The sequence below is a fragment of the Octopus bimaculoides genome, chromosome 7, assembly GCF_001194135.2.
Source record: "Octopus bimaculoides isolate UCB-OBI-ISO-001 chromosome 7, ASM119413v2, whole genome shotgun sequence".
Taxonomy (NCBI): Eukaryota; Metazoa; Mollusca; class Cephalopoda; order Octopoda; family Octopodidae; genus Octopus; species Octopus bimaculoides.
The window spans coordinates 13560650-13587354 of record NC_068987.1 but is presented as its reverse complement, the minus strand read 5'-3'; the positions used below and the strand labels follow the sequence as shown (position 1 = coordinate 13587354).

The 26705-nt window shown below is 33.8% G+C and overlaps 1 protein-coding gene across 1 annotated transcript in view; it reads left to right on the top strand.

Annotated features, from left to right (window-relative positions):
• LOC106869751 (liprin-alpha-1) overlaps nt 1-26705 on the top strand; it is a 323919-nt gene that overhangs the window by 183594 nt on the left and 113620 nt on the right. The window contains exon 6 of the mRNA XM_052969123.1: nt 18151-18372. Within this exon, the coding sequence (XP_052825083.1) occupies nt 18151-18372 (222 nt within the window). The remainder of the gene's footprint in view (nt 1-18150; nt 18373-26705) is intronic.

The window sequence follows — 26705 nt, the reverse complement described above, 5'->3', positions numbered from 1 at the left end:
ATATATATATACAAACTTGTGTGTATGTGCATGCGTCAATGCACATGTGCCCGGTGCTAGTTTTCAGCAATTCCTCTTCCCTTGTCTGCCTGTCTGTCTCTCATTTTGGCATGTTGAAAATTTGAGAAAAGGAAAGAACCAGAAGTTTTAAATTATCTCAATTTAGTTTTAGCCTTGGGGGCGGTTCCTGTGTTCATTATTGAATTATGTTTTGATACATTTTGAACATACCTGTGCAGACTTGTCCGCACATGTAAACGCAGTTACTACATATGTATACATATATGCACAGTTGTAATTAAGATGTATTTTAATTGATTTTTCTGTTCAGGTATGTATTCATTGAGATTTACTTAGGATGTATGTCTGTATATATGTCGAGAAGCAAGATTTGAGATATTTTTAAAAGTATTGTTGGTGATGAATTAAAAAAATAAATTTTTTTAAATTAAAATTTGGCTTTTAACTTCTGCCACAGCTCATGATCTAATCACACTATGCTTTTAAAATGCCTGAGCCATAATATTCTTTAACTCCATTATGTCTTCAACTAACCATATATTCTGATATTTATGTTTTATGTTTCTTTTGCCTTTAAGAATCACTGTTGCTTTTTTTTTTTTTTTTTTTTTTTTTTTTTAAAGATTTCAAATCTTCATCCTTATCATTGTTGTAATATTTCCACAGGTCTACAGAACTAATTATCACCATGCAACATTTCATTACTTATCCAACTTTGTCTAGAATCGTTTCTTTTCCTTGTCGTTTTGGTTTACTTTTCCATGTCAACTTCCCCTCATCCACCAACTTGTATATCTTCCTCAAGTTTCCTCTATTTGCTTTATATGTTTTTATTCCTGATTTGTCTTGCATGCATTTTCTTTCCTTTTCTTTGTATTTAGTTTGGCGCGGGGGCTTGATTTGATGGGCATTTTGCAAGGCTTAAAAGACCGATGGGATCAATGCAGTTAATGTTCCTCTTGAACAGTTATAAGTTGACTACTGCAGAGAAGGAATTCTGGGAGTGAAGTACATGATGCAATTGTTAGTGTGAGGTCCAGTGGTAGAGGACACAGTGTGAATAGCAAGGAGAAACAAAGACATTAGTGCGTTAGGAGTGTTTGAGTGAGAGTGGCACAAGACCAGCTAGCTCCAAGTAGCAGGGACCACTGCTGTAGTAGAAAAGGAGAAATAAGCAGAGCAGGAGACACATTTGTGGCGCAAAAGGTTGGAAAATAGCTTCATGTTAATCATTGGCTTTTCTTTTGATGTGGCCTACGGTGTGTGTGTGTGTGCATGCATGTAGCAGCACAGCACCACCACCACCACCACCATGTAGATGCAGAGAGCTAGTTGTTGATGATAAGGGGGTATGAAGCATCTTCTGTCTGTGAAGGGGAAAGCTAGCTTTTGTGATGCAGCTTTGGCTAGGAGAGATCTTCAGTGATATTTTGGGCTAGCATTTGAAGTGATCATAAACTTGTGAGTTGTTTTGTCTCTAATGGGGATATGGGGGTATGATACCTTCTTGATACATGCAATGTCTTCATGCTGTTGAAAGAAACCAGGTTGACATGACCTTATATGAAGATGTTTGTAAAGCCTCTATTCTTGGGAGTCAGTGTAGATTTGGTAAGAGATGTTTAGGTTGATTGGAAATGGAAGCTTAGGGAGCACTGAAGGGTGGTATCATCTACATCAGTAGTTCTCATCCAGGGTCAATATGACCCTTACAGGTTCACATAAGATTTTGTTGTAAAAATCTATGTCCAATAAACTGGTTATACTTCTACAATGCACAAAATATTTTTTTTAATGTTTTATACAATTCTTAATGATTATAAAAATATAATAGGATTTTTTTAAACATTAAATGGCTTTTGAGGGTCCATCTGACTAAAAGAGGAATCAAAGAAAGGTTCATAATTAAAAAATGGTTGAGAACCACTGATCTACATTAAAAGTGAACATTTTTTTTTTGGGGGGGGGGGATGTGCCAGTTTATGCAGTTAGTAGAATTGGCTTAATCATCAATGCTCATCATGTGTTACTAGTGTTTCAGGATTATGGCATTCATATTTGCCTTTTTCAGTATTTCTAGATAGTACCTGCTGGAATTCTACTTGAGGCATCAGTTAGATTCTGTCTTCCCACTTCATATTGTAATTCTTGAGATCTTTGAGGGCTGTAATCTCCAGTGATATATAGCTTAGTATTTTTAATAGCAGATTTAGATCAGCTTTCGAATAGGAAAGCTATTGACTTATAGCAAGTTTGAATTTTTGTGTTAATAAGTAACGTTATATTTTTCAACTGAATTATCTGTGTTAATGGCTTTTAACATCACACTGACCATTTTCTTTCCTATATCATAAAATCCTTGTCAATAAAAGCAAATTGGCACCCCATTTTATAGTAGGACAGAAACCGTTGAGGATATAGGCAGGTAATGAATCAAGTATTGAAACAGATAATGAACCTGCTGTGAGTTTTTTTTATTGCCTTAATAACATTCAGCTGACAGTGGAAAATGTTGACATTATTTAACTTCAGACAAGGATGCTACAATCTCAACAAAACTCTGATCAATTTTGAATAGTATATAATTAAGCCAACAAAATGCCTAAGTTCTTTGGAATTCTCAGGCATAGGTAACATAGTGACTGGAGTCTACCAGGGTCTAGTAGCATCTTGCTTTTTCTAAAATATTGCCTAAAAATAATTATTTACATTTTGAGAGATGAGTGAGAACACTACTTCTCAGGTGCATTTGAAAAAGGTTGCAAATTTCCTCATGGATCCTTTTATTCCTTGTATATATTACACAGGATCAAAGTGATGAGCTATTCATTTCGAGTCCTTAACAATTTGCCTCATTTCTCTACTGAAAATCCACCACTTCATTCTATTTGTCACTTCAGAAAGCAATCACATAAATTGATACAATTCGTTATTTGTATCAAAGGATGTAAAATGTTGTTCCCATGGAGGCAGGCATGAATGTCAACAATACTGAAATGGCAATTTTTGTGAAGTAAGCTCGAAACATTGTGAATGAATAGGGAGATAAATGTATCTGTGTATCTCTATTAACTGTAGATGCATAGTTAACAACTAAACACTGTTTATCACCACTTTTATTGACCACAACAACTAGAGAATGCAATGACAACTTTGAAGTTATATATATTATCTCAGCCAGTAGTTTATTAATCCCAACTTTAATGAATTCATAATCTTCAAAAGAGCAAATTCCGAGTGGAACAGCATATCAGTATTGCTTCCACTGAAGTTTCTAAGCTTAAACCAATGGATATTGAGGATTTTGAAGGTTTGTCAAATAGGATATTAAATTTCAAATAATTTCATGCATTGGACACAGTTAAAGGTGGGAGTTTACTTTTGAATTCCTCTCTGAAGTGACTGGAATTGCGTAGGCGGCTGTTATTTATTTCCAATTATGTTAAGCTGATTCCCATCAGGAGTAGGATTTAATACCAAGCATTTTCAAAATATCTTTGAGAATCAAAAATATTTCACTACTGCTATCAGTAAGCAGCATCTATTGACTACGTTCATTTACAAAACCCAAAACAAATTGGGTGTTGGCTGGGATGATATTATAAGTCCGACTGGTGTACAACATATCTTTGAAAAATATCATGTTATCTTAAACATTGTCTATCAACAGCAGGATAGTCTCTGGAGCTATGTAAGACTTTTGATTCATTCCAAAAACAAGTTTCAACCCGAATCGAAGTTGATATCTCAACTATGTCCGTTCACAATAGTGAACCTGACCATTTGGACTGTAGAAGCAGCATCCTGCAGCATAAAGGTTTTCCTAGCTTTATGAGACAAGGCAACATCTGTGGAAAATTGCTTTTTGATCAGTTTCCTCAGCAAAAAGTGTCTCATTTTTTCTTGCCAAATTTTAGAAATTTGCAAATATTTTGATATTTGTCTAAGAGAACTGACTAAGATATTAAATAGTCTTGTTCTTTAACTGTACAAAAAGGTTTTTAGGTACTTTGCTGCCACAATATTTTTGCTCTTGAATTGTATAGAGTACCATCATCAGCTTCCTCTTTTGTAATCTGAAGTTACTCTATTTTACTTGTAGTAACCAGGTGTTTTATCTTCTGGACTTAATCAAAATAAATCCAATTTACTGTTCTCATCTGGCTTCATAAATCTAATATATCTTTCAAACTGGCCAATAAATTTATTGATGGCTTCTACAGAATTAACTTTTAACCCAAGAGAGATGATCCTTATTAATGGCATAATTGATTATAACAACTTCTGAAATGTGATAATTTGTCTAATTTCAAGGAGTCAGTTTCCAGTTATAAATGTATTTCACACTTCAGGAATTGTCAACTAATGAAGTCCTTTTATCCACCATTTATTATAAGCAGCAAACTGTTCAGCTACGGGTAAGAATACCACATAGAAGAACAACTTCCATAACAGAGCTCCCATAATTTCATATAATTTTACCATTAGGAATTAACAGTAGAAAACAACAATAGAATATCCAGTATCATCAGGTATTGTTAGGTCAATGATTTGAACCTGATAAGTGCTGAGTCTTTGAATTTAATGGTTGTGCATGTTGCTTACTTTCAAGAAGCATCTTACATGCTAGGAAAAGTTTGCAAGAGTTTATTTCTGGCTTTCACAATGTTAAACTGCCAAGAGATATCTTTAGCTTTGAGTTGGCTTACTAGATTTTTGTAGAATTTTTTTTTTGTTCAACAGTAAATTTAACTCAGTATTGCAAGCTACTGAAGTATTGGTAAATTATGCAGGATTCCTATTGCCTAAAACAAAGATCTATACCTATTACAGATGTTATGTAATTAAGGCTAGGTACACCACATGTGCAATGTAACTTGGTACCACTGATTGGATACAAAAAAATTAACTTTTTGAATGACAAGCCAACAGATGGCTTAGCAGACTGCTACTTCTGTTAGAAAAATTAGTTCACCTACTATTTGCCTAATTGAGATATATATATATATATATATATATATATATATATATATAAAAAACATTCATATGCAATATTTTTGAGTTCCTTGCTAAGCTGTTACTTGTATATGCAATTATTTTCCTATTGAAGCTGTTTTACTATCTGGTTCCCAATTTTTCTCTTCTGTCTGAAAATCTATCACAGCTATAGTGACCTATTCTCCACTCATTTCTCACTTTATTTTCCAAAATTACATATCTCTCTTTGTCTCTCTCTCTCTGCTGTGTGGTTAAGAACATCAATTTGAATTATGTGATTCCAGGTGTTTGCCTTTATAGTCTCAAGCCAGCCGATACCTTAAATGAATTTCATAAACAGAAACTATGTGGAAGCCTGTTTCTGTTTGTCCTCCCTCCACCACCAGTTGACAACTGGTGTTGGTTTGCTTATATCCCCATAACCTAGTGGTTTGGCAAAAGAGGACTGATAGAATAAATAGGTTTAAAAAGTACTGGGGTCACTTAGTTCAACTAAAAACTTTAAGGTGGTGCCCCAGCATGACTGTAGTCCAATGACTAAAACAAGTAAAGAGTTAAAGATAAATTAAACAACCATGTTAATCTGTGATACTGCTTTATTTTTGATCCCTCTGTCTGAAGCTATCTTAGTTTACAAAGAATTTATACCCTCAGCATTTACTGGAAGTATTTCTCATGTCTAACTAGTTTGTTTCAAGTTGTAATTCATCCTTGCAATGCAAGGAGTGCTCACGCATGTTATTATACTCATTACCCTGAGATGAAGCAGTAAATGTATTTCATGCGAGAAAAATAAACACAAACTGGTGCTTTGAAATATCCAATGCTGGAAGTTTTCAGCATAATGGTCTGTTTTGATGAGACAGTGAAGTTGAAAGATAATGTTTAACAATATACTTAGGCTCATTTTTGCAATTAATAGTTTTTACTTGATTCTCATTGTTTTAATTTATTAGATTGGCTGTACCAACCCAGGCAGCCAAGTCTGTTTATTCTCCAGAGGTTTCCTTGAGATATTTAGCCTTTTCTGTTATTGTTTTCTACCTCCCAAAGTAAATTAAGAATTGAGTGCAGGCTATTGCTCATGGCTTTAATTGCTATAAAAATAACTTTGTTGATATAAAGTAGCCAGGGATTGATTCACTAACAATGATGATAAAATAATGATAGGGATAATTTGCAGCTTATCAAAATGAGGATTTTACTAGATCATGTGGATTGGCTATCTTTTATTTTCCATTTTTTCTTTGTTTCAGTCATTAGACTGTGGCCATGCTGGGGCACCATGTTGAAGGATTTAGTCAAACAAATCAACTCCTGTACATATTTTTCTTTTAAAGTCTGGTACTTTATTGTTCTCTTAGGCTGAACCACTAAGTTAGAAAGCTGTAAACAAGTCAATACTGGCTGTCAAGTGGTGGTGGAGTATATGCACACATGTGCACACACACACACACACACACACACACATACACACACACACACACACTGCTCAACTACATGTATACATATATATATATATCAGAATCACTTTCTCATGCGCACATACACTCAAGCACACAGTGAGCCTCCAGAAAGCTTCCATACACCAAATTTATTTGCAAATCATTGGTTCGTGTGAAGCAATGGAAGATACATGCCCAAGGTGCCATGCAGCAGGACTGAACCTGAAACCATGTGGTTGCAAAGTGATCTTCTTAATCACATAGCTATGCCTGCATAGAACAATGTATGCTAGCACAACACAGAGTTTCCTTGGTGAAAACCTGGAAGAGATTAATATAATTAATTCATTTGATCAAATTAAAATAGAGACTGCTTTTATTTGTGAAAACAGCACAAATGCACAGCAGCCAATATCAAAATATTTTCTTCAGAAACTTCCCCTTCTATTTCGGATAATTGTTGCTGTTGTAATTGTTTATTCAATAAATACATGGTCACTTAAAATGTTTTGCAGAATCAAACAGTTATCTTTCGTCTCATTAAGTTTCCGTTGTTGAACTCTTGTGTTCAATATTTAATTAAAGAAACGAAAACAAAGTGGAAAAATTATCATCTGTTTAACTCTGTATAAAATAATGATGACATTCATCGATACATCTATGAATGATTAAAGCGATTTGTAAATTGATTTGCGGCTAGTTGTCGGAATTGAATTGAAAAAAATTTCTTAATTGATCAGACAGGAAGGTCTCTCTCTCATTTCTATTAATCGATAATAGTTTATTTAAAATTCATAGGAGTTAAAAGTTACCCAGATAAGTCAGATGTGTGCAAGCTCTAACAATACCTGGTGCTTGCTTCAAGAAACTTACATTGATTTCCATGCAGATAAATAGTAACATACTTTCAGTGTGTGTGTATGCAGACATACATATGTTCGTGTGCACACATACATACATATGCATGTATATACACATGCACACACTCATATACAGGTATATGCACACAAATACACATATATGCTTGCATACATGCACATAAACACACACATGCATGAGGGTGGAGTGTTCTGGGTGTTTTCACATATGAGTATGCACACACTTTAAGCAGCATATGTAACTAATTGCCAGATCTGGAATGCATATCCATTTCCTGTAGATTAGAGGGAAAGAAGTTCAATCCACACAGCCTGTAATATTAATTAAGTTGATATGCTTAGTTTACCTGAGCGCTGATAATTGCAGTGTTTATTTGAGAGGAATAGATTTAACATTTACTGAAGAAAAAAAATGTAAGTTACTTGTAGTGGAATTAGATGGGGAAGATTTAGGGAACTCTGCTTCAAACCTAAAAACTTTGTACCACATGATTGAAGCCCAGGGAAGAATACTAAATTGTAGGTGTACTTAACGCGTCTCCACTTGGGAAAGATGATACTAAATTGATGATTCTGATGGTTTTGTTAAGAATGTTAATTGATGAGGGATTCAAGTCGATTAATAGTAGCCTGGGTGTCTGGAGATGTGTATATTTGTATGTATAGGCAAGTTTTGACCATTAGAAACCCTTTCTGTCCTGCTAAAAAGACCTAACTTGAACGAGGATCTCAATACCAGTGTGTGGAATATTTGAGTGGAAAATACTTACAATTTATCAAAACTGACAAATTAAAGAAAAAGATGAATAAAAGAAATGGTGATTACTGACTGTGGCACCTGAGGTTTTTTTCTTGCAACTCATCAAAGTAATCAGTACTTCATCAGCTTGAAAGAAGTTATTTGGGTACCTTGCTCATAGCCAACTTTTTCTCCAGCTATAGTGTATCTGTGTGTGTGTGTGTGTGTATTTAATACTCATTCATTCATAGTGTTGTGTGCGTAGTATCTGCTGTTATTCTCATACCATGGTTTCATGCGGTGTTGTCCAGATATTTGGACATCAATTTTCAGCAGACTACTCGCAGTAATTGAGGAAGTAAACGGCTGAAACCAGTCATGGTATTATAAAAAGAAAGTAAATGTAATCAATACTTGAGTCTATTTCATTGTAAGTTTTCTGTTTTTTTAATTTCATTCTTGAGAAAACTCTGTCTCTATTTGTTTTACTTAGTATTATTTTGGTTAACTTTTTGTTTTGTTTTAGTCTTTTTTTTTTAACTATGAAGTCTGTCTGTTCTAAAAGCAACAATATGATGAAGTGGTTCTTATTTCTTTTACCTCTACCATCAGAAAGAATATTAACTGGTATTCAATATACGTAATGTGTGCCACTGTATGTGAAGTGGTAGGTTGATAGTCAACTGAGAAAGAAAGCCAGTTTCAATTCCTGAGTTGAAGTTAGATTATTCACCAATTGTCTTTTGGACAGGCCTGGCTATCTCAATTGTGAGATCCCTTTTGAATAACAAAAAGGCAGATTGGAGAGAGAGAGAGCATTCACTATCATACAGTATTGTACTTCATTCATCATGATCATTATTATTATCATTATTATTTAACAACTATTTTCCATGTTGGCATGAGTTGGACAGTTTAACAGGGTCCAACAAGCTGCAGGGCTGTCTTGAACTCCAATGCCAGTTTTGGCATGGTTTCTATGAGTGGATGCCCTTCCCCACATCAACCACTTCACAGTGTGTACTGAGTGCCTTTTCCATGCCATTGACACTAGTCAGGTGAAGTACAGTGAAAGGATCACACACACGCACACACTCTCTACATTTAAGGTATGAGACATTTTGGCATTGCTTATTTGGCAATATTGGTTCAATGATGACTTATTTGACATCAGACATTTTAATGTTTGTCTTGTTCTGTTCTCTTTCTCTGTATATTTCTGCACACATGCACGTGTGAGCGTATATTTGACTCCAGTGCCAAAATGTATGGTCACCAAAATAGGTTGAATGTCCTTTCAGCCATGCCAAATTGTCAGCATCCAAGTGGCTGTTCCCAATCATCTCACTCCAGTATATTTGTGTGTGTGTGTGTGTGTGTGTGTGTGTGTGTGTGTGTGTGTGTGTGTGTGTGTATACACATGTATATGCACACACACACACACTCCTATGCATACTTCTACACATACATATAATCCATACATCATGTATAGTATGTATTTATGTATGTGCACTTGCTTGCTAAATAGTAGTCATAGTATGGGTGCCTGCACTGTAACAGCCCATGGCTGCATCCACCATCTGTTGGTGACACCCTATTACATTTGATGTCTTTGCACCACTCAGGCAACAATCTTCCAACCCATGGGTCTGTTTAGGCAATTGTTACTGAGAAGGGTTTTACGAGGTCAGAGTGCACATCCTACCTCACCCTCTTTCTATCGCCTTTTCCGACATGCAGAGGAAATGTTCTGTCTATTCTTTAACACGTCACAGCAATGTGAAATGAAGTGTTTTGCCACCAGGTCTGGGAATTGAACTCATAATCTGGTGATCATGACTGTACACCCTAACCACTGAGCCATGTTCCTTCTCATTTGCTTGCTAAAAATATGAGAAAATTTTACTTGAAGGTGTATAATTTCAGATTTTACTAGGTGTGTATGTTACGAAACCAGGTTGCTAAAAATGTACACGATACTTATCTAATGAAGAAAATTACTTGCAGAAACCTTTAAATTCTTCTGTCAGTTAGTGAAGATCCCATTAGGCTTAATGAAAATTCCTCATAACATTAGTGAAAACGGAAGTTTGCTATTTGATAGATTAATTTTCTACAGCCTAATCAAATTTGAACTTATACAGATATGTATCTCATTAAGATGTCATGATTCATAATGACTTCTTACTAAAAAGATATTTTAATTAGATATTGCATTTGCTGCTGAACTGTTGAAATATTGAAACAGCTTAATGACATGGTTATTTCCTTACTAACTCAGGAGTTCCTATGAGTTTTTCTAATTGGAAAAATTGAAACTGGAAATTTGTGAGTTTTGTTTATGTCATATCATAAGTAGATATTAATATATCTTCATATTATAGGCGCAGGAGTGGCTGTGTGGTAAGTCGCTTGCTTACCAACCACATGGTTCCGGGTTCATTCCCACTGCGTGGTACTTTAGGCAAGTGTCTTCTACTATAGCCTCGGGCCGACCGAAGCCTTGTGAGTGGATTTGGTAGACGGAAACTAAAAGAAGCCCATCGTATATATGTATATATATATATATATATGTATGTATGTGTTTGTATGTCTGTGTTTACATTTAACAGGCATTCTCTGCACCTATATATTTGCCACAGGAGACAAATTTGTAAACCGTAATGTTTTTGCACATACTGGCTTATAAAATTGGATAAAACATAAGATTGAGAAATAAAATAAAATAAAAAAATATACATTACTAGTGTTGGGTTCTGTTGAAAAGAATCAAAAGAATATATTATAGGTGTATTCACTTAAAGAATGGTAACTTTCAGTCAACCGAAATATTTTGGACTACCATATAGTTTCCTGTATACGTGTGTGTGTCTTTGTGTTTGTTTCTCCCATCCTGCCCCACCCCGTAGCAAGTTGTGATGATTTGTTTATGTCTCTGTAACCTAGCAGTTCAGCAAAATATTCTGATAGAATAAATGCTTGACTTGAAAATAGACACTAGGGAACAATTTATTCAACTAAGCCCTTCGAGGCAGTGGCCCAGCATGGCAGCAGTCCAGTGACTGAAACAGATGATAAGATATAAGGTATATCATGACACAAAGCATTCATTAAAAAATTTGTTAATCAGTTTATTAGATAATTGCAGGTAAAGCAGGTGGGATGGGAGGATCATTTTAAAGAGCAATGAAATGAAACCGATCTTATCATCCTTCTGTTAACAATGCATATGCATGCACATGAGCACATATGCATGCACATGTGCACATATGCATGCATGTACAAAATATCTGATTTAGGTGGTGGGTGGAAATGTTCTGGCTGTGTTTGCAACTATGTCAGTTTCTGTTTTATTGCACTGCATGGCAACCTTGAGAAATGTTTTCTATGAAAGCTTTGGGGTGACCAATGGTGAATGAGAGAAGTTTGGAGAGATGGGAATTGTATCAAATCTGCTTATCTATCTATATCTTTATACATACACACACACAGAGAAAATAAGGGCTTGTCGATAAATTGATGTATTAAAATGAAAATATATTTTGATATTCTGTACAAGTTCTGTTCATTTGCGCTAGGAGTAACTTAGCCATTCAGTAAATAGGTACTGATAGAATAAGTACTAGACAAAGAATGTGGGGGGGGGGCGATGTAATTGAATTAAAGAATTAAGGCCACTGATAAAGGTGCCCCAACATGGTTGCTGATGAAAAACTGAAGCCAGTAAAAGAAAAATATTGATTTTGTAACAATGCTAATTACAAATAAATCGAATGTGTACCACAATATTTAGTTTTTAAATCACTCATGAACATAGATATACTAGTGAAGGCAGATTGAAATTCATATACCTGTACTCTTAAGCACAGGTAAATGCATATTTCGAGAGAGAGAGAGAGAAATTGAAAGTAAAGGCATTGCATTACTTTCCCTATGTAATTACAACTGGTACCAGAAAAAAGAAAAATGCAACATTGATTGAAATGGTGTAATAATTTACAGAAATTCAACCAATAAATTTTTAAATTGCTAAATTAATATCAATTTAATGACAATTACTAAAATTAGAATGAAAATTACCTGAAGCAAATCAGTAAATTCATATGAATACAGCACAGATTTATAAATGTGTTTATTGGGGAAAATAGTAATAATAATAATAATGATAATAATAATTTTAATAATTTTAATAATGCTACTGGTTTGGATGAAAATAGTGATGGGAATCAAAGTATGTAATCTCTAGCTCACAAAAGTTCACATCTCATTGAATGTTTTCCCTGCTCAAATTGTAATGTTTACATAGATGAGTTTAGGAAGAAAAAATATAAAAAGTACTGATGTAATCAACTTATTAAAATTCCTATCATGAAAAGCTGTAAAACTCCTGCTCATACAAAGTGTACCTTACATTATGTCACACTACACATAATAGACATTTCAATGAGCCCATCAATATATATATATATATATATATGTATGTATGTATGTATATGTATATATGTATGTATATATATGTGTGTGTGTGTGTATATATTTTGTAGAGAACATTCCATTAAATTTTCTTTACCTTCTATTCAAATTGGTTTGTTCAAACTGAATAAGTTTTAAAAAAATATCAGGGAGGGGATGAACTTTAGATGCTGTCTTTCTGCTTTCTATTATTTTTTTCTTCCCCTTTTTTTTCTTTTTCAATCAAACTACACGATTGATAATGTTATTTCCAAAATATTGATCATAACATTCTGGCTATTCTATTGATTTAGGGAAAATAATATAGGCATTAACTATATGTAAATTAGTTATATGCCACAAAATGTACCTCCTCCACCCCACTTTATTTCCGCTGTCCCAGTAGAATAGTATCAGAGAAGTTTCTCCAGCTGACCTACTCCTCATAATATACCATATATTTATTTACATTGGGTCTACCACTACTTCCTACATGTTGGTCATGTAGACTAAAAGGTTATTTGTAATTTGGCTGGGAATGTGGTGTCAAGTGTTTTTCCTTTAATTGTACACTTCCAATATATGATTTAGATTTTCTACTTCTGAAATTCTGTAGGAAAGTTTCTTTTATTTCTCATAATTATGCTGCAGACAATTGTGTGTCAGGTGTCGACAGCTTCCAGGTGTTCTACTGTCATGACATAGATAGTAAATCATCATCATCATTATTTAACGTCCGTTTTCCATGCTGGCATGGGTTGGGCAGTTGGACTGAGGTCATGAGAGCCAGCAGCTGCACCAGGCTCCAATCATCATATATATATATATATATATATATGTATATATGTGTGTTTGTGTGTCTGTGTTTAGGTCCCCATAACCTAGCGGTTTTGGCAAAAGAGACCGATAGAATAAGTACTAGGCTTACAAAGAATAAGTCCTGGGATCGATTTGCTCGACTGAAGGCGGTGCTCCAGCATGGCCGCAGTCAAATGACTGAAACAAGTAAAAGAGTAAAGCAAGTCTATGTATCAACATCTGTAAAATACCCAAGAAAAACTAGAACTTTCACAAAATTTTGGGAGATCAGACAACCTAAGCCAAGAGTTGTGGAGAGATAAGGGAAAGCCTTAACTCATCAGTGGGAGAGCAGTGGTTTGATTGATCAGTTGTTAGATTCTAGTGAAGATATTCATGTTAAAGTTTGCAATTCACCTAAACATCCATTTATTATAAGGGTATATGAGATGATTTGGCATCACTGATTCGATGCTGACTTACTTGACATCAGGCATTTTAATTTTTCTCTTGTGTCTCATCCTCCTTCCCTGTGTACGTATATTTTTGCATGTTTGAATGCATGTGTTTGGCTCCAGTACTGTCACCAAAACAGGTTCTATAATCAGTCAGCCATGTCAGACTGCCAGCATCTAAACAGCTGCACCAAATCAATCTCATTGTCTCATTATAACTCTTGGTCTGTCTTAATTGACCTCATGTAATAGATTTTAGTTACCATCATATCAAAAAGTTGTTAGTGCCATATTTTGAGAGAAAAAAAAAAACGAATTAATCTATCAGTGCTGTGTCATCTGATAGACTGTTACTGGATTTGATATCAAAAGGAAAATTAGTAAAATAACAGGAATACAATTATACAAATGAGCAGGACATTCACCAACATTAACCAAGGTGCTGTAGACACTTGACTCTTCAACATTTCTTCAGAGAACTGTAGCTTTCCAATATAAAATTTATTGTTAGTGATTGGAAGTGGTTTCTTTGCTGTGACTCTTAGTAAAATCCTCCAAATTACATCCAGTTTGACATTGATCGCCAGAACTCATGAAGCAATTTAGATGGAAACAGCAAATCCCAGAACAAGAAACCTAAAGAAATTATTAGGAGAAAGATATATGGTGTTTCCTTTCATAAATGAGTAGGTGAATGAAACCAAATAAGTTTATATAATTACAGTAGACAAAGGTATGTCAGTGCGCGCACACGCACGCACACACACACACACACACACACACACACAGGGAGAGAGAAAGTTATATTAAGAAAGCCATAACAATGCAAGTTGGAGATAAAGGTGTGAAAATCCTTTATGAAAAGGGAATGACAGCTAAGCTCCTTTCAATCTTGCACAGATCAGGAACAGTGAAGTAGTTATTTTTCAAATGCTAACATCAAGCAGAAGAGGCCCTAATCAGCCTATGTACATGTTGCACCATGTTAAGATTTGTAAAATAGCTGTTTCATTGCTTCTGAACTGTGCGAAAATATTGCAATATAGATTAAAGTGTAAACCATTCTTCTTACATAGCTTTTTCATTCCATTTTGAGTTTTGCTCTTAGTTTTCAAATTGTAATGGCTTTCTTAAATACTACTATTCTATTTTGCAACACTTCATGCAAGCTATTCTGTCCTTAGATACATATATGGTTATGCTTCCCAACCACATGGTTCTGGGTTCAGTCCTGCCGCTTGCCAGCTTCAGCAAGTGTCTGTTACTGTAAGCCCCAGGCTGAGCAAATCTTTGTGATTGGATTTTGTTGACAGAAACTGAAAGAAGCCTGTTTATATATATATATATATATATATATATATATATATATTTTTATATATATATATATATATATGGGTATCACTTTGACTAACATTGCATGCTAGTTGTACACTGTGGCACCATTGTATAAGTTATGTTGTTAGCTTCCTACTTTCCATGAAAACACGTTCAGTCTTGGGGAAATATTGCTTTACTTGGGAACAAGCAAGGGTTGAAAACATGAAGACCGTTTGGCCATGGAAAATCTGCCTTAATGAATTCTCTGTAACCTATGCAAGCATGGAGAAGTGGCCCTTAAGACAATGATAATGATGGTATACACATACACACACACAACTGCTGCTATATATACACCTATATACACAAGCATGTGCATGCATCTATTGCAGGGGCTGCCATATGTTAGTAAAGTATACTTTGTCTAAAATGTCATTATTTATATCACAATACTCTCGTTATCGAGAGTGGAAACCCTGGGTAACAACAAACTGAATGTTGCACCAACTAATTGGCTATAGACAAAGCAATGTAAACAGTAATTGGCCATCAGGGTTTCTTAAACCTGCCATATGCTGGTGCCAACTGACTTAGATCGTGGTAAAATGTGAATGAATTGTTGTTATAAGTAGTTAAGAAACTGATAGTTAACATTTAAAGAATAAAAGAATTGGAATTTTAAACTGCAAGTAGGGTGAAGGTGGGGGGATGCCCTGGCTAAATTCTGAGAAGAGAGGCAGGCTGTCGAATGAGCTTGTCTCACAAGACTTGGGCAAACCTAAGGCTCTATTAGAAGACATTTGTCCGTTAAATATAAATTTACTGTGTAAGTGTTTCTGATCTAAAAGTTTACCCTAAAATTAAACCTGATCATCCATAATTTACCAAGTTTATTCATTGTTGTAATGTTAGCAGCAGTACTGTAGCTGCCACATCACTGTTTTAAGACTTTGAGTGGCCAAATATAGATATTTTATGTAGAATAGATGATGGTGAAAAATTGGTAAAATGTTACTGATATATATTCCAGGAGGCCTGAAATAATGCATGTATATTAAATTTAGTTAGATATATGTAAACATGTTTAGACATAAAAGCTATATTTAAGTACTTTTACCAATCTTAATTTAATAGTCCATATGCAGTATACGTCAGGATTTTTTTCCCCTCTTTCTTTGGCCTATTATTTATTCATAATATGGTTGGTTTACTTGCATATATAGAGTTTTCTTGCCACAGTTAGATTCAGTTGTATAAATATGTATGAAACTTAATTGTTTTACTCAAATTTGCAAAAATGCCATTATATATTAACTCAATCCTACCAAGTTATGAATACATATGCTCGCTAACCATTTATAGTAATAACTTTCATAAGATTATAATTTTTGTTTCGAATCTGGATGTGTTGCTTGTGTGATTAACCTGATAATCATTAGAATTATCATATCGGATTTCACAAAAGTCTAATTCAATTACAGAAAATAATCTAAATATCTGAATCTTAGAATACTTACAGTAAAATATGAGTACTTTTTCCACTGGCATTTGTCTTCGAGTAATACCCACATCTACCCCAAGTCATTAAACATTTTTTTTATGGCTTACACAGGGTTGAGAAAGGCAGCTTTTTAAGATGAACTTTTGAAAATGCAAGGGTGAAAGGACTTAAAAGAAATTCTTTGATTGGTTTTTCTTTAGTCCACAGCCAAATTCTGATTACTTTTAACTGGGATATGTTCACCGTTCATCATTTTCTCTTTCATAATAAACATATATTTGTACTACTTCTAGAGTAGAATTTATAATATTAACTCAGTTTAAGGCAGCAAGCTGGCAGAATCATTAACATGCTAGGCAAATGCATAGCAGCATTTTGTCTGGCTTTACATTCTGAGTTCAAATTCTGCTCAGGTCAACTTTGCATTTCATCCTTTCATGGTCAATAAAATAAATACCAGTTAAACACTGGGGTCAATGTAATCAACTTAACCCCCCCTTCTAAAATTGCTGGCATTGTGCTAAAATTTGAAACCAATATTAACTCAGTTTCCTTTGCTTTCAAGTTTTTGATGATTACATTAATATCAGTTCAGTATCAATATATGTAATGATAGGTCATACAGATATATATGCTTGGCTTTATTGCCCACAAAAAAGGAGGGGAAGGGAGGGAAAAAAAAAAACTAATTTGAATTTCTGTGATGTATAGCCTTAAAAAAGATGCTTGTAACCTTATTTCATTAACTTAATGCAAGTCTCTGATCTCTATTTAACTGGTAGATGACTTTATTTTCTACATTTGCTACTTGATTAATTATGTCAATAATATATGCTCATATCTCTGAATAAACACACATACCTGCTTGTGTAAATATATAAAATATGTAGTCATAATTTAATTTAGATTTTATTTTGAAGCTGGCATTTCTTAGAGAGGACATGAATAGGAACATCCTGGAGTTCATTCAAGTGTGTGCATACACATACAAAATCTGTTTATATATATATATATATATTCACATACACACATGTATAATCAGTTTATATATATATGTAATCAATTGAAGAATTGAAAATAAAGAAGGAAGATCAAAGCTAAAATTTAAGCTGATTTCTATCTATCGATTATTGGAAAGTAAAAAGAAAAAAGAAAAATTAGCAGTTTTCTAAACCAAAGTTCATTGACCCAAAGCAAAGTGACACTGAAATGTGTGAATGAGAAGAATGTAGAAGAATTTTGAATCATTTACTGGGCATATAAAAGCATTGAAGCATGGCTCAACGTAAACTTGTTTGTGTGACCCTTACTAATCTGCTTTCCTTTTATTTTAATTACATTTGTAATTAACGTTTTTTTCCACAATGCTTATTTATTTTTCTTTCTCTTCTTTTGTCATTGTATAATTAATAATAATTTTCAGTTCATTTTTAATTTCTTAATTTTCCAATTCTATTGCCTTTACTCAGTTGTTCATGTGCCCATCATTTTTATTAACTAATAATTGTTTCTATCATTTCCTTTCTTTCGTCTCCCAATATTCTAGAGGCTATCAAATGGATCAATAGACCCAGATTCTGATGTTAACCGTGTGATAGAGCTTCAGGAAACAGTGGAAAAACAGAACTCAGAATTAACTTCTACTAGGACAAACATTTTAGAATTAACAAACAAATGTACAGAATTGGAAGAATCTCTAACGTCTACTCAGAAAGATTTAATAAAGTCTCAAGAACAATTAGTTAAACTTCAAAGAGATCTTCGAGAGGTAAGTTTGTGTGTTTTTGTTTTGTATTATCCTGGTGTATATCAAACAGTTTTTTCAGTCTGCTTATGAAGGATACAGGATAACCATGTATGAAATATGTGTTTCTTTTCATAATTTATATAATGTCAGCTGTTTGGAATTTTAGCATTTATGGTGAAACTATTTTGAGCTTATAATGTAGATTATAATGTGTAGCATTTATGATATAAACTATTTTAAGTTTTGAGAGTTATGATGTAAATTAGTTTTAAAACATTTATGATATAAACTATTCTAAGTTGTTTCTGCAATGTAGACATTGCAGTAATGATTTATAATCCAGTCAATCATTTGTGACGACAAAGTTAAGTTTTACAACATAAGCATGAGCCAGTAAAATCACCATAACTTTTTATTTTTTATTTTTGTTGACTATATAATAGAAATATAGGGCTCTGCACTTAAAATGCATTTCACCTTTGACCCATCTGACACTAAATTGGTAACTGATACTACTCTGCAAGGTATGTGCCTCCACATTCCACAAACTGTCTTACCCCCAACCACTAAGTAGTTTGTTCACAGCTGTACAAGCAAAGATACAGTCTTCAACACCTTGAAGAAGCCACCCACCAAGGGTATTTATCCACCCCCATTATCAGAGAAATAAAAGAAATTTTCTTAACAATGCACAGCTTGCAAGCACCCTCTCACCTCACAAGTTAAATGTAATGTTGATGTCATCTGTCTTACCAGTTGTGGAAGGCCTTTGAAAGTCATGGCCACACCCCCTTCTACTTCCTCCAAACCAAACCAAAAAAAAAAAAAAAATCATTTTAAGTTAGGAAGATCATCCAGCCATGAGAATTATATCAAAGCAAACATTGGGGGTCAGTGCAGTCCCCTAGCTCATTGATTCCTATCAAACCATCCAACTCTTGCCAACATGGAAAACAAACATTGGATGATAATGACACCCTCACTTTCCTTGCCAAGAAATTCTCTGCTAATTTTGCAGCATTCTTTCTATCCTCTACTCTGCATGAAGGCACATGGCTTAATGGTTAGGGCATTTGGCTCACGATCGTAAGGTCGTGAGTTCAATTCCCGGCGACGCATTGTGTCCTTGAGCAAGACACTTTATTTCACACTGCTCCTGTCCACTCAGCTGGCAAAACTGAGCAGTACCTGTATTTCAAAGGGCCGGCCTTGTTACGCTATGTGTCACGCTGAATCTCCCTGAGAACTACGTTAGGGGTACACGTGTCTGTGGATTGCTCAGTCACTTGCACGTTAATTTCATGAGCAGGCTGTTCCGTTGATTGTATCAGCTGGGACCCTCGTCGTCGTAACCGACGGAGTGCTCCTTCCTTCCTTCCTATCCTCTACTCTTCAATTGAGATGAATTTTTTATTTTTGAGTAGCATCCCTGACAAAGTTACCATTTCCAGCCCCGCTCTGCATAACATAAAGAAGTTCATCCCAAACCCCTTTTCTCCATTATACCTATAACACCACTACATACAAACACTTGCAAAGTTTTACTATTTCGCAGTGCTAAATTCAGGTGTGAGTTTAAGGGGGCTACAACCCAGGGGCCTCTAGAGATTAAGTGAAAAATCATTGAATTAATCACTGGGAGCCATGTAGTACTTGTGGTGCAGTGACCTGCAAGATCTGTATCTGGCTCTATTCCTACTTCAGCTACATGTACTTTTAACACTACGAATACGATGTTTTGAAAACATGTGCAAAGGCTGATGCATTTAAAGATTATCTTTCCTAGATAGTTGGAGAAATTGATAATTTACACTGTGGTAGTTTATTTTGTACAGTGTTACTATTTTTGACCATTTGATTCCCATATATGGCAATACTTAATTACTTCATAGATATCATGTACAAACACATGCCAGATAGCTTAGTTTTAAAAAAATCTTTCACAGAAAGTAAGATCTAATGTATGCTAATTTATTTATCTTGTTTGGATGTCGTTATTTTTCATAATTTTGAAATACTTCCTTTGCTGAGAGGCTAAACAAACTGAAAAGGCTTTGTGTGTCTAGCTGAGAGACTAATTAAGAAGTTTTATATTACAGTATCTATTCATAGAAGATTAAAGTAATTTACTGCTGTGAACTAACTTAACTGATATATATTGTTATACAATAGCAGTTAATTTTCATGTGTGCACAGTAATTAAAATTCTTCAGATTTTCTTAAATTGCATCATTTTTTTGCATGGGTATGTGATTAAAAAAATTTGTTACCCAACCAAATGATTCTAGGATAAATCTTGCTGCATAGTACTTTAGGTTGAATCAAACCTTGTAAGTGAATTTTGCTTGAGGGAAAATGGTGCAGAAACCTTTCATGTGGACTGTACCTGTTCTTGTGTAGTATACTCATTTTACCATCCAATTTAGCAGTACCACCTGGCTTTGCTGTCCCTTTACCCAAGTCAAATTTGTTGCAAGTATTAAGACTGGGTCTTTTATATGGACAATGAAAAACTTGTGATGTTTTTTTTCTTCTTGCCTCACCAATCACAGAAGCTCTGTAAAAATATTGCCTTGAGTGCTGTCTTTACTCCTCTTACTAAGCTTTGAAAAAATTATAATTTAATTCTGTAGCAATTCCATGTGTAATAGTTAGCTTGTGTGTTTGCTTACTGACATCCAAAAGAAGTAATTTTGAAGTGTGACAACAAGAGATGTTGCAATGTTTGGTGTAGCAGGTATTTTGATCAAAACTGAAAGATACATATAAGACCTCACCTTCTTAAATTAGTAAAATGAATAAGTAAATGCTTTAAAACAGCTTGCTATTATAGTTTTTTTATTTCTCATAACCATCATTAAAAACATTTAATGTAACTTAATTAGTTAACATTGTTGAAAAATTTGCCCATGTTCAGTCCATTGCAGGGCAAAGTCCTCAACATGTTTTCTCCACCAGAGAATGGCTTGAGATCCAACTGGTTTGATGAGCCTACTCTGTTACACTGGCTCAGCATCGCTTAGCAGAGGGGTGCATTTTTTCTTTTATATTCATAGCTAAGAGTAGTTAAGTCAATTACATCAACCCCAATGCTCAACTGGTACTTTTTTTTATCAACTCTGAATTGATGAAAGGCAAAGTTGTTCTCAGAGGAATTTGAACTCAAATCATAAAGAGGAATAAAATTCCACTAAATATTTTGCCCAATGTGCTTATGGTTCTGCCAGCTTGCCTTAGATGTATAAAGAATAGTATTCATGACAAGTGAACAAAATAAGATTATTTCTTCAAAAGTTTTCAGAAATGAAATTTATTAGTGGATAAAAAATACACAATGTTCAAAACTTAGAAATTCAAAGATTGTTTTTCTGTGGTAATGGTGAGGGGTATCAAAAGTAAAGTTAGCAGGTGGTGTTTGATTTACTTATTCTAGAAGCATTTACTTGTTTGTTTTGGTAATTCAGGAAAGCCAAGTTTTTTTCCTTTCCTCAAAGATTATATATACATACACACGCACACACACCTACACAAAACTTATTTCAGTGAAAATTACATCCAGTCAATACACACACACACACACACACACACAATGTTTACAAGCCATAAAAGGGTTTCTATGTAGTCATTCAGCCTACGAGGAATAGCAACCTACTCACCCTCAAATCACCATTATTAGTATTATTTTACTGTTAAATACAAATTATAAAGTAACAAATTTATTAATGGTTTTCCACCATTATTTTGGACACCTGATCCATTCTCTATAATTAATGAAATTATTTTTCATGGCATGGGTACACTGGTATTATTGATATTTCTTATTCTGACTTTCAAGTTCTATGGAGCAAGAAATAAGCTCCTAGTAAGCCAATCCTTTAAGATGGTTTTGATTCTTGGTTGGAACCAGTTTACTTTGACAATGATTCTATTCATGTTTATTTTGAGAAAGGCCTGAATATCACACTATCATATTCATTTCCATATAAATTTACAGTTTGTAGACAAAATAAGAAATTAGTAATTGCTGTTCTTGTAAATAGAGGCAGATTCTTGTGAGCCATATCTTCAGCATGTCTTTGATTTCATGTTAATTCTTAGTTGTATCTATCCTATGAAAAGCACAAGAATCACGCTTCCCCTTTTTCTCTGTCCATTTAAAAATATTAGGTTTCATATTTAATCAAGCCTTTTTAAGTATCAGGTGTGATTTTTCTCAGGATGTATAATTTCTAAGTTCCTCTCATATTCATTACAATATCATTGATGAGTATTCAGTTTGGAATTTTGAAGGATTTAATGTTATTGGTGCAGAAATCAGATGTATCTATTCAAAATTTCATTACTCTTAACTTCAGAAATCAGTTTTATATACCAATCTACTTTTTGTTTGAGTTACGTCATGTTTGAAACTGTTCTTAGTTGAGATTTGTCAAGTTTATTGAGGCAATGTGACTTGCAGAAAATACCAATTCTAGTTTTTAGTAGATATTCAACATCATTACTGGAATAACAGGTCTGGTCAGGTCAGATATGGGGGCATGTGCCATTATAGTGCATCACTGCATTCACCATTTGTTAGTATTTGTTTGGGTTGAACCAGGCAGTCATCCAAGCTGTGTACCAGCCAGTTCTCATCTCTGTGAAATATTTCATCAGCCATCACCATGAGACTGAAATAACCATGAAATTTAAATTTGCAGTTAATTTGAAATGTATATTGGCTAATTTTCTCTTTTAAAAGACATCTATAAAAGCAAAGAAAAAAAAGTTACAAAATTAGAAAATATTTCAAAATTCATTTCACTTTTAAAAGTGCATCCTTAATTTGAATTTGACATAATATCCTGTATGTAATTTATCATAATTAATAATAAGCATTTAAACTTAGTTGGCTTCTGGGTGTTAATTGACAGAAGAAAAGAAAGCTTATGCAATATATCCATGGGGGAATAGGAATTATATTCTTGTAAAGCTTCAGTTTTTATTTTTATTTTTTTTAATTTCCATTTAGAAATAGGCTCCCTGAGTCTTATAAGTACCAAACAACTCTGATAAAAGAGAACCAAGTTGAGAATAAAATGTTCATATATGCCTTGTTGACATTGCAATTCAAATTAACCATGTTATCTGTTGTTGAAAGTACTCTAAGTAAACTCTTGATTTTAAGCATTTCTGTGCAATTTCTGCAAGATCTAGAGTAGTCCTGCCACTATCTCATGGAGATGAAGAACATCTATTTCTGGTGTGTATTCGCTGTAGGAGATGTACTTGATGCTAGGTAAACAAAAATATTGTTTTTCCAGCATAAAGGAAAGTGAGAATGAATAGGAAATTAATATTTTAAACATATGCTTACAAAGTTTACATATTATATTTTTAAGGTTCAGAAAGTACATAAATAATCTTAAAGTAAAGTAAAGTGTGAGCTAAGTTCGTAATTATTGCTATAATTAGAATCATCTTTACTTAACTTTCAGTCATGGATCAGACTTTAGCTTATAGCATCTGTTTTAATTGTCAATTCTTTACTTGACTACCCATTATTATTATTATTATTACTATTATTATCATTATTAAGGCAGTGAGCCTTATTATTATTATTATTATTATTATTATTATTATTATTATTATTATTAAGGCAGTGAGCCTTATTATATTATTATTATTATTAAGGCAGTGAGCCTTATTATATTATTATTATATTAAGGCAGTGAGCTGGCAGAGGTGTTAGTATACCAGGCATACTGCTTAGCAGCATTTTGTCTGTCTTTACATTCTATATACCAATCAGTCAAGTTTCTTTTAGGAGAATATGGTCTGTGTGTGCTCCAGTGTGAAGGGCTAATAGCTGTTTGAGTCTGAAGTATTTCCTAGCTCTGAAAAAGAAAATCAGTCTTTGTAATGCAGTTTTGGCTATATTGAAGAGGTGCACTTGTCAGGAGAGACCTTGTGTGATAGTGAAAGCCAGCATTTTCAGCAGTTTTATGGGTTCTTGATGCATGCTATTTGTGTTCGTGAAGAGTGTAGTAATGTTTCCTTGATAAGTATTATGATTGTCTTTATACTGTTGAAGGAGACAAGTTTAGCACAACCCAGTTGGAAAGAGGTTTTCAAGGTCAGTCTGTGTTCGTGGACTCATTGCGGGGTTGGCAGAGGTGCCTCCCAAGCTGAATGTGGATGATCCTTCAGGGAGGAATGAAGGGTGGTATTATGTGTAGGAATGAGCATTGTGGAAAGTGTTGACATATAAGTTATTGATTGGTAGGGAGAAGAGTTGGAGGGCAAAAACTGGACCTTGGAGCAAACCAGAGTTGATAGTGTTGTTGAGAGAAAGAGAGAGTACTGCAATGATGCAATTTTTCAGGAAGTTACTGATACAAGAATCAGGACATAGATGGAACCCATAGGTGGACAGCTTTGCAGGATATTTAGGTTTCAGGCACAGTTGAAAACCTTACTGATGTCAAGGGTAGCAACACTGTTCTCGTCAGCTTTCTCAAATATGAAAATCCATTGGCTGTTACTACAAGAGGATAGGATTCCAGTTCTCTCAAAAATTTTGATATTGTTGTCAATTTTTTTTCTTTTTTTTTTTCTCTTTTTTTTATTAAAAAATGTGAAGTGCGATTTGTTGAACTAAGTGCTCTGCTGTGTGACCAAAAGAACAGCCTGTTTAGTATAGGTTACCAGTCTGATACTGTATTTATGATACCTTATTTAATAGTTAAGCATTATATCTGGTTTTAGCAATATTCTGAAATACATAGAAAGAACATTGATTATGTTCAGCTAACTTACATGTCCATTTTACTTCACTGTTAAAAAGTTATTCAGACAAATTAGTTATTTTATCAGGATTCTTCAGTTTAGAAAAGGTCATTCCTATTTCTGAAGTATTGAATAAAAAAAAAACACTCACAATTTCATTGATAGACCACAATATTCAACATTAATCTCCAATTGTCAAATAGCATCTGATTTGATCTTTAGTGTCACCTTCCAACAGTTCATTGAATAAAATCTACTGAATGAAACCTTGCCTAACAAATCACCATCTTAGCTAATCTATTATAACCATTTTTTGCATTTTTTAACTTTCTTTTTAAGTATACATGTATGCTATATAGGCTTTGTGTACACTTCGTCTTTTCATGATCAGTCTACACATTAGCTAATGTCTTGCTCAATATTGAAAATTAAATTGCCTTTAAATTTTGATAGGTAAAGTAGTGACGTTTCAGTAGCAGATAAACATGAGCATGTGTATTTTTTATTTCTCTGGAAAAAAAAGAAAATGTGATATATTTCTAAAGACCTACTGCTTCATCGATAGTTGCTGTCTGCAAACATGAATATTTTAACATTTTTTGTCTTTAGATTCACTCTTAGGCAATAATAATTTTTATTTTTTCATATGAAGTTTTCATGGTGGCTAAGAGATGACATTATTCATATAATAGAAACTCGAAAATAATTTCTAAATTGTAGTTCTGCCATGCGTTTCAAATTATAGTTTTGCCATGCTTTGGCTAGCTGTCTTCAGTTGATTGGTAGCAGATACCATTTTATGTCATGGTCTTGGTGCTTACATTCTCAGTTCCTTTTCCTTATAGTTTGTTTGAAATGTTCATGAATAAAATAAAATGAGAGCTGGTATGTAATTTTGAAAATGTAATAGCTGTTACTTTCTTTCATGCTTTTGTAGTTTATATTTAAAACCAGGCAACACAAAAAAGATATATTTCCCAGGTTGTCTTTCATGTCTAAATGACTATAAAGGAATTGCACAATTTTCTTTATTTTTTTCCTTTGAAAAATATTCAATATGGTCAATCTCATCACTGATCTGAATTATAAGTAATAATACGCTAGGCAAATCTACTGTGTATTCCTTTTTGATGTTCTTTTACTCATCTTGACTGTTTCAGCTTTCCACTTAGTTCAGATGACCTTTATCAAAATATTTACTGAAATTCATACTTCTTTGTTGGCTGCAAGGGACAAGCTTCCATCGTTGCTTCTTAAGATTAAAATGTACTTAATCTAATAGAATTTCTCTTAACTAACTTAGCCCTAATTTTGTTAACCTTGCTAAAAGTTTTACAGATTGTTTTCGGCATGGAAGGCATCATGGCAATTTTTGCTGAACACATTTTATTTGGTGATTTCTAATCCTAGTTAAAAACTCATAATTTCTTAGAAACTCTATGAATCAGTTTCCATAGATTAAATGAATGCTGTAGAGTTGGTTGTACTGGAATGAATGTTTTATGTGTGTGTGTGTGTGTGTGTGTGTATTTCATTCTTTTTATTTCTTGGTATAAATCTCCATGCAAAAAAAAAAAAAAAAAATT